This window comes from Lactuca sativa, chromosome 9 (assembly GCF_002870075.4).
Source record: "Lactuca sativa cultivar Salinas chromosome 9, Lsat_Salinas_v11, whole genome shotgun sequence".
Taxonomy (NCBI): domain Eukaryota; kingdom Viridiplantae; phylum Streptophyta; class Magnoliopsida; order Asterales; family Asteraceae; genus Lactuca; species Lactuca sativa.
Window position 1 is genome coordinate 33,565,857 of NC_056631.2, and position 9,813 is coordinate 33,575,669.

At 37.3% G+C, this 9,813-nt stretch overlaps 1 protein-coding gene across 1 annotated transcript; it reads right to left on the reverse strand.

Annotated features, from left to right (window-relative positions):
- Positions 1-7,507: 7,507 nt before the first annotated feature.
- On the reverse strand, positions 7,508-9,393 carry LOC111879412 (heat stress transcription factor B-3). The gene is made up of 2 exons (XM_023875871.3): positions 8,759-9,393; positions 7,508-8,149 (listed from the first exon to the last, which is right to left on the reverse strand). The coding sequence occupies exons 1-2, from the start codon at positions 9,017-9,019 to the stop codon at positions 7,676-7,678; spliced, it is 735 nt and encodes a 244-aa protein (XP_023731639.1). The 5' UTR covers positions 9,020-9,393; the 3' UTR covers positions 7,508-7,675.
- Positions 9,394-9,813: the final 420 nt, after the last annotated feature.

A 9,813-nucleotide genomic window follows, 5' to 3' on the forward strand; every position in this document is an offset into this window, starting at 1 on the left:
CGAGAAACTAAAGAAGAAGTTATGTGAAGCACCGATACTTTCTCTACCCGATGGAGTCGAAGATTTCGCGGTTTATAGTGATGCTTCTGGAGTCGGGTTGGGTTGTGTTCTGACCCAAAGAGAAAAGGTGATAGCATACGCATCTCGACAATTGAAAGAGCACGAAAAGAACTACCCCACTCATGATCTGGAGTTGGCAGCGGTAGTATTTGCCTTAAAGATATGGAGGCATTACCTCTACGGCACGAAGTGCAAGCTCTTCACTGATCATAAGAGTCTCCAGTACCTCTTTAATCAGAAGGAGTTGAACATGAGGCAACGACGTTGGCTAGAACTTCTCAAGGACTACGACTGTGAGATACTTTACCACCCAGGTAAAGAAAATATTGTTGCTGATGCTCTCAGTCGGAAAGTCAATCTTGAAAGGAAAAGGCCAAGAGCGTTAAGAATTGAAGTCGTCTCGACGATTGTGGAAAGCATCAGGAAAGCTCAAGAAGAAGCTTTAGAGAAAAATGACCGAAAGGAAGAACGTTTGGGAAGAATGTTAGTGTTCGGTACAAACAGTCGTGGACTGAAGGTATTCCAAGATCGAATTTGGGTACCTAAGACGGGAGGAATAAGAGATCTTCTAATGGAAGAAGCACACAAGACCATGTACTCGATTCATCCCGGTAGCACTAAAATGTATAGGGACCTAAAACCCTACTACTGGTGGCCGACGATGAAGCTCGATGTTGCGAAGTATGTGGCCGAGTGCGTAACATGTGCGAGGGTTAAGGCACAACATTAGAAACCGTATGGGAGTTTAGAACCCTTACCTGTACCCATGGGTAAATGGGAAGACATCACCATGGATTTTGTGACTAAACTGCCCAGGACGAAGAACGGTCACGACATGATTTGGGTAGTCGTGGATCGTTTCACCAAGAGTGCACACTTCATAGCAGCCAACGAGAAGTGGTCCATGGATAAGCTCGCAAATGCTTACGTGAAGGAAATTGTAAGACTTCACGGTGTTCCTCTTACGATTGTATCAGATCGTGATAGTCGTTTCACGTCAAGGTTTTGGAGGAGTCTACAAGAGGAGTTGGGTACAAAGCTATGTTTGAGTACTGCTTACCATCCGCAAACCGATGGCCAGAGCGAAAGAACGATTCAGACACTGGAAGATATGCTGAGAGCATGTACCCTCGAATTCCAAGGGAATTGGGACGAGCACTTACCTCTGGTAGAATTTTCCTACAACAATAGTTTTCACTCGAGCATCAAGATGGCTCCTTATCAAGCCTTGTATGGGCAGAAGTGTCGTACGCCGTCTTGTTGGCTTGAAGCCGGAGAGAAGCAGTTTATGGGCCCCGAGATAGTCCATGAGACTGCTGAGAAGTTGAAGGTGATTAGGGAAATGATGTTAGCAGCCCAGGATCGTCAGAAGAGCTATGCTAACAAGAAAAGACGACCGATAACTTTCGAAGTTGGGGATTCCGTTTTGCTTAAAGTCTCACCGTGGAAGGGACTTATACGATTTGGGAAACGAGGAAAGTTGAGTCCAAGGTTTATTGGACCGTTCAAAGTTCTTCAGAAGATAGGGAACCAAGCTTACAAGATGGAATTGCCCGAAGAACTCAATGGTATTCATAACACCTTCCATGTGTGTTATTTGAGGAAATTCACGGGAGATGTTCCCGACATAATTCCAATCTCAGAGTTAAGGATGGATGAAAATAAAAGGATGATCGAAGAGCCTGAGGCAATTGTTGACCGTAAGACTAAGAAGTTACGACGCAAGATGGTCGACTTGGTGCTAGTCCGATGGAAACATTCGAATGGGCCGAATCTCACTTGGGAAACAGAGGATGACATGATGAGTCGCTATCCACTTCTGTTTGCTGATGCATGATTCCGGGACGGAATCATCCTAAGGGGAGAGAATTGTAACGCCCGGGTTTCAGGGCTAAGCATTTTTGTCAATGTAATAGTCTAGGTCAACTCTTGTAACTCTTTTTGAAATAATAAAGATGAAATATTTGAGTATTATGTGAATTATATGTGTTTATTATTTAATTATAAATGTATAATTAATAAAGAATAAAAATGAGCGTCAAAATTAAAGTGTGAGATAATCCCGATATCTCTACATAAAGTTGTAGAATATGTCTCAAGGTTTCCGTTCATATAAGGAACGCCGAAATCCGAGTTATAACGAAGAAGTTATGACCCGTCGAAGTTTCACGACAGAACCGGCACGATACCGGGAAGCGTGAATAGTGAATTTACGATAGAGCGAGATTTAGCCTTAGTGATCTAAACGAAAGTCGTAGAATATGTTAAACTAAGAACATCGATAAAAAGAACGCCCAAATCTGACTTCGTATGAAGAAGTTATGAGATTTTAAACAGACTAATCCTGTCCCGGCTTGTTAAAAATATAACTTTAAAAATAAAGTCAAAATTAGCCGACGGAGTCTAAACGAAAGTTGTAGAGTACGTCTTCACCTACGCGTGGATATAAAGAACGTCAAAAACGGAGTTCGTATGAACGAGTTACAAATTATAATAGCATATTTACGTATTAAAATAAAGTATAAATCATGTATACGTACACATATATATACATATGTATATATCATTAGAAAGGTATCGACGATGCGGTCATTATAAGACTAATGCTGAGTTCTTTCGACATTAGCTTAGTACAAATATCATTAAATCCATTTATAATAGTATTATAGAGGGGTGTTTAGTTGTTTATATAACTAAAAGGTCATTAAGTAATTATGGAGGGTAGTTTTTGAAAATTCAATTAGTATAAGTAAGAGCCTTGGGCTCTCATATTTCTTGCACCATTCTCTTGATTCAAGAGTCTTTCTCTCCTTATCCCCCGAGCATTTCGGTCCCTCGTGATTCGACTTCTCTTTCTGTAGTTTAGTATAGTAAGGTGAGCGCTGAAGCGCTGCACGAATCTTTCTTAGAAAGATTCAGCGACGAAGTTCTGCCCCTGCAGAGCCCGACTCCTAGCTAAAACCCCCTTGTAAGTAAGTTATGCTTACCTTATTTTAATATAGCTTATATTTAAAATTAGTATTGTTATTATGAACTTATAATAAATATTTGAGCTATTATTATAACTTATATAAGTGTCGTTATAATATTTTTTTAACTACTCGCGGTACGGGGAATTTGATTTAAAGGGCCGCATAGGGTTGTTGGATTTCAGAAGTGCTATATGCCAAAATGGTCCTGCCCTCCGGTGTTTTATGTCTGGCCCCCGTCTGTACATAGTGGTTGGAAAATATTGTTTAACGCTTATATAATAATAATAATACTAAGACTAATAGTTGGTCTCGATGAGTTGGGTCAACATGGACTGTTGACTCGGGTGTTGACTTCTGTTGACTTTAGGGTTTGGTCAAACTTGAGGGATAGAGGTCATGGAGGGGTAAAATGGTCTTTTACCCATCCCAAGAGTTAAAAAGGGACTATCATGAGTTTATTTAGAGTTGTGATTTTTAAGTATTAATTAGAGATGCTTATTACATGTAAGCGGGGATTAGACTATTCAAGGGGTATTCAGTTTCCTTGCTTGCTTATGAGGTGAGTCTTCTTACTATACTTACCTTGAGTGGTAATTTGTACGACTGGGGGGGGGGTCTTGTGTTCTTATAGTGAGTATTGTGATAATATGCATTATGTCTTTGTGATTTATACGGTATGTTGTTTTGTGATTCTATTGAGTTAGGACCGGAGGGTCCAAACCGAGTTGTGAGACCGGAGGGTCCTCACTGAGATACCAGGACTAGAGGGTCCGACCCGAGCTGTGGGACTGGAGGGTCTTCACTGAGACACATGACCATATGGTCCTTATCAAGACATATCCATGAGAGGCTAACTATCTGTGTGTGTGGTATTTTGGGGGAACTCACTAAGCTTCGTGCTTACCGAGTTGTGTGATATGTGTTTCAGGTGCTTTTAGGGATCGCGGGAAGGCGCCGACTTGATTGTACACATGAGATGGAATTATGTTTTGAGGATCCTAGATTTTTATTTATCGATTATGAATACGTGTTTTGATAAATTAATACTTGGGGGTTTTGGTGAAATGTGTTAATGAGAATTACGAGATTTTAAAAATGAATTTTTTTTTTTGAAAATTTACGGTGTTACAGTATCACCCTGGAAGGGTGTAATACGCTTCGGGAAGAGGGCAAATTGGGGCCTCAATATATTAGGCCATTTCGAGTGATCGACTGGGTACGCATGGTAGCCTATTGGTTGGATCTGCGTGAGGAGCTCAGACTTATCCACAACACTTTTCATGTTACTTAGCTACGGAAGTGTGTAGCTGATGATCAATAGTGGTTCCATTGGACGATATTTAGGTCGATGATAACTTGAACTACATTGACATACTAGTGGCGATTATGGATCAGGAGTCGAATACCTTTCGTAACATGGTGGTCCTACTGGTCAAGGTTTAGTGGCAGCATCAGAAGGGTTCTAAATGGACTTGGAAACCTGAAGCAAAGATGTGGGAGCACTACCCTGAATTATTAACAACGTCGGAGTTTGAGTACAAAGTCTGAATCAAGTGGGGGAGAATTGTAACATCCGAATTCCGAGGTACTTCAATTTCCAATATTTTTAAGCATTTTAAGTTTGCCACGACGTGGCGCTTCAAGAAAGAAATTGCAGGTTCATTTAAGGCCACCATGATGTGGCAGTATATGGCCACGACATCGCAGCTGACAAATGCAAAACCCTATTTCTGGGTTTTGCTCCCTATTTAAAGGAATGAGGAGGCTAGGGTTTGCCCACCCTCAGCCTCTTTGAGATTTTGAAACCCCTAAACTCCTCATCCTTTGTTTAAACCTTGTTTTTAGTGCTTTTTGAACCCACTGAAGAAAGGAATAAGAAGAAGTGAGCTTAGAATCTGCAAGCAAGTCATCATCCTTTGGTGTAGCAACCTTCTGAACCCTTGTAAGTGTCCAAGACTCGATTTTTATCACAATAGGTGGTTGGATCTTGAGTTTTGTCCCTAAATCTTCATGTCCTTGATTATTGAATAGTGAGATCTCATAAAGTTTGCAACTTTATGAATCTGTAGGCCATTTAGGGCCTTTGATGCTTTGGATCTGGAGTAATATCAAGTTTTATTATCATCCGTGCGAGTTTTGGCCAAAAACCCTCATTTTGACCTAATAAAGTCCAAGACATGCATTGGACATGCATGTATGGAAACAAGGTTTTTTTTATGTTGTTATGTAATGTTAGAAGTGATTCTGGAAGTATGGAACTATAAGCCTTCATGATTTAGTGCTTAATGAGTTAAGCCAAGTTGTGTTTTGCCCTTTCAAGAGCTAGGAAATGAGATCTCTATATTTTAGTGGGTCTAAAGGAATAAAGTTGAAAACTTTATCCACTTGGACCTTTGAATGGACCAGATCTGGGCTTTAAAGCCCTTAGGATCAAAGAAATTGACTTAATATATTAACCTGTTGGGAGCCTAGTGCCCACGACGTGGCTTAGGTTGCAATGACATGGCAACTGTGCTAAAGCCGTCTCTTTTGGCGATTTGCGGCTATGACGTGGCCAAGGAAGGCCACGACGTGGCAAACAACTGGAGTTGACTTTGACGTTGACCGTTGACTATTAACTTTGACCAAGTTTGACTTTAGGTCATTTAGGGTATTTTGAGTAGTAGATTGAAGCCCGAGTCCCTGTTATATGTATATGTGATCAGTAAAGGCAGTATTTGGAGTAGTGATTCATTCAACTATCTTTTCAGACTGTGAGGCGAGTTTTTCCCTCACTGTACTTGTGGGTCAAAGACACCAATGTCGGCCCGGCAGGTTATGTATCCTGGTTTTGAATGTTGCTATGTTGTAAAGATTTGTTTAAATATGTATGTTTATTTGTTGTTGTTATATATTATCTGTTGCATATGTCGACATAGTATAAGTGGGTTGAGGTATTACTGCTTTGTGCGGAAGCCACCAAACCCGAGAGCAAACCGTCTTTTACCTGTTGTGGGCCAAGAAGGCAAACCAGACTCATATTTTGGGCTCAGAGGTAATCAAGTCTGATGATTGTGGACCCAACATGCATACTTTTACCTTTTGTGTGTGGTGGTATTTTTTTTGGGAAAACCGTCTAAGTTTTGGCTTACAGTTTAAGTATTATTTTTCTAGTACTTCGGATGATCGGGGCAAGACGAATGCATGATCGTACACATCCTTCGGTGACATGTTTTTGGAGATTTTATGATACATTGATTTTTGGGATATTTGTATTTGATACTTGGTTTCTTATCACCTGAGTTTTTTGATAGAAACAACAGTTTTATTTAATTGAAAAATGAAAAATTTTATCATGAATTTGGAATGTTATAAATCTATTTTAGGTTGCATGTACCTTTACAAGTTAAAAGAATTTCCGGATGTTAAATGATTTTGTAACTTAAAATTCCTAATAATTATTCTCGCAGTTTATATAAGATTCACGAATCGATGATTGATTAACAATATTAATGTTGAACTAGTGATGGATTAAAGTTAGATTATTGATGGATCAAAATTTTGGGCTCCTTCACAACATTGGCTACATTGGGTAGCACACTCGACACATTCTCATGGTCGGCCTGCACATGGGCACTCAGTTAATCCACTAATGTATGTGTCGATTTCGGTCGTTCGGTTGTTCGAGTGACCAATTCTATTCCTAGAAATAAAACAAGAAAACTAATTTAAGAAAGGTATTAATTAAATAGTTATAGGTCACCGGAAAGGAATGAGTCTTGTTGGTTATTTATCAAAAGGTCAAATACAAGACCATTTATTCATATTTATATTCATCACACGACATAAAATTCTTCATCAGAAAAAATTACTCATGGTACTTGGACTTTGATCATACGTACACATCCAATGCACTGGATAAACCTAGTTTGAATTAATATTTTAATAATATGCATCTATTTCAAAAATAGGCCAAGTGTTACGAAAGTCTTCGCGTTTACATTGAACATAAAAACATGTTATCTTTCAACCATTATAGACAAAAAATAAGAAAGTAACGGGATATCTAATCTTTATTAAAAAAAACAAATGGTTATGCTTTTTGGAATCATGCCATATCAATTTTGTGGCGCTCCACATATTCTCACTTAAACCTACTGTTATGTAATCGTTTTATATGATTCTTTGCTACTCCACATATTCTCACTAAAACCTACTGTGATGTACCTTACTCTTAGTTTGGTCTCACTATTCTTTATCATTTTCGAAAGCTTATAGGTCTAGCTAGTTGTATTGTCAGCGTTATCTTTTATTTGGTTTTAGTTATCTTATTTATTCTTTTATCCAATTTGTTGTTTAGAAGACAGGATAAAGAGGGACATGCATGTACGATATTGTTGCATGCATTTTTCCTTTGTTTTGGTTTCTTTTTAAATTTTTTTAATGATTTTGCAATTCTAGTGTTTTTATTTTAGCATGTTTATTAACATAATTTCATATGATCGACGGACTTATTTTATGAAAGATTTGAGATGAAACATAAATCTTGATTATGTTTCCAAATTTTGAATTTGACAAGCACAACATAGCATACACCTTAGACGTATAGCATATCTTAACATGACGGTTCTTTACAACTTTCTATCAAAGACGTGGCTATATATCTATTTGTTTACATTTACCGAAAGTAAAATTCTTCTTGCACTTTCACCAACCTCTTCAATCCTCTTCCTCTTTCTCTCCTTATCACCATGCACCTCCAATCTCACCCCAAACAACTTTGGCCTTTCATCTTCCTCCTCTTCTTTCTTTGAGCTTGAGCTACTAGTATACATACCAACCAAATCAATGAGCTCCTTGCACTTCTTTTTTATGCTCACAAGTTCCAAGCCCAAAACTTTATTTTCCTTCTTGAGCTTATGATTTTCATCCACGAGAATGTTGTACCCTGAGGATAAAGAATTACTGGATGAAGATCTTTGATCTTCATCTGATTCTTTCAGGGTTAATTGGGCGATTGGCCGAGGCTTGTTTATCCATGATTTCCTTCTTCGGATTTGACAGAGTTGTTCTTTGCGACCTTTGTGAAACCTTTCGTTGCAGAATTCCCAACGGGTTGTTGAAGTTTTACGAAAACCCTATAAATACATCATAGAATTACGTCTCTACGTGAATATACAATTCAAAAGGAATTAAGTTGATTTTTTATGTAAACTAACTTACTTTTTAACTTTAAACGATTTAATCATAAAAAAACACACATACATACATTTTTTTTCTCTAAAAATATTACACTAAATAATTAACAATAATTATTATTACTATATGTGTTCTTCATTTCTAAATATTGTTGTCAACAGTTATGTATATCTTTTAAATTATAAAAATACGATACTATCTAACACTTCCAAACCAATAATAAAAAATATTTGGTGTAATTCGATTCATCTGATTAATTATCCAATCCACCAACTACTCTTATTCAAAGCTCATCAAAAGTCAAAGAAATTCTAGTTTCCGTGTATTGAAAATTATGCCTTCACAATTTATCTAAATTATAAATATATTTTTCATGAAAAAAAAGGTAACTACAAAAATAAAATTGCATATTACAATCATTGTTTAAATCTATACATAAAAATTATGATATGATTGATTATAATTTTAGCGAAGATGGTAAAACTACCGAAGAACAAGGAAAGAAATAGTAAGAGTGTGAACGATCGAGGAGAAAGAGAGAGACATACGTAAGTATTGAGTTGGCGAATGAAGCTAGAGAAGTTGCTGTGTTTGAACAGTGTCGGAAGCAAGTCTCTGGCGAACTCCGCCGGCTGCCAAACCACAAACCCCATCCCGTCAGAATTCCATGACACGACGTGATCGGTGGCCGGATCATCAACCAGCATGTACGTCTTCAGGAGGAAGGGCGATGGAGACGACTTTGAGACAAAATCTACCAACAACTGAGCACCATGACCGTCGACGGAGCCACGTATCTCCGCCACCATAACTTTATCTAATTATCTACTTGTGTGCGCCTGTGTGTGTTTTGGGAAAGTTAACTTAGAAGAAGATAAAAAGAAGAAGAGCAGTTAAGAACTCCCAGTCCCAACAATAGAAACCCAACACGATTGATCCTCTATAGTTCATGAGATCTTTACAATTCTCTAGACTTTCCACATAATACTCATCTCTAATTCCCTCTCTTTCTCTGACTCGATATATAATATATTATATATATACACTAATACACTATCTGGAACTCTCACGAACTCTCTTGTGCGTAAGTGTGTGTAGGTGAAGATTAGAGAATATTGAAACGGTTGAGACGTTAGCGCAAGGAAGACATAGGGCTCGACTTACCTTTCCTTTGTGTGGTGTTATTTATATACATGAGTAGCTACAGATGTTCTTTTGATTTATAATCATGACATGATCATATTCCAACATACACACGTGTGTATATATATATATATATATATATATATATATATATATATATATATATATATATATATATATATATATATATATATATATACCGTGAGACCAAATCTAAAAATAATTTTAAAATGCAAAATAAATGGAAAAATCCAAAAATTCTTTTCTTAAACATTATTTCGGAACGTGAATTAACTAAAATAAATAAAAAAAAAATCCCGTTTTTTTTTTGAAAAATACGTGAAATATTCTAATAGAATTTTACAATGTAAATATGCTAAAAAATAATTTAAAAATGCAAAATAAATGGAAAAATCCAAAATTTTTGTTTTAAATATTATTTTCGGAACTTAAATTAAGT

What these genes read in the sequence shown, in the direction of transcription:
- LOC111879412 (XM_023875871.3), bottom strand. Translation starts at nt 9,019, where the DNA reads ATGGTGGCGGAGATACGTGGCTCCGTCGACGGTCATGGTGCTCAGTTG. An exon ending in TTCGCCAACTCAATACTTAC is followed by an intron (nt 8,150 to 8,758) that starts GTATGTCTCTCT and finishes ATGTATTTATAG; the next exon opens with GGTTTTCGTAAAACTTCAAC.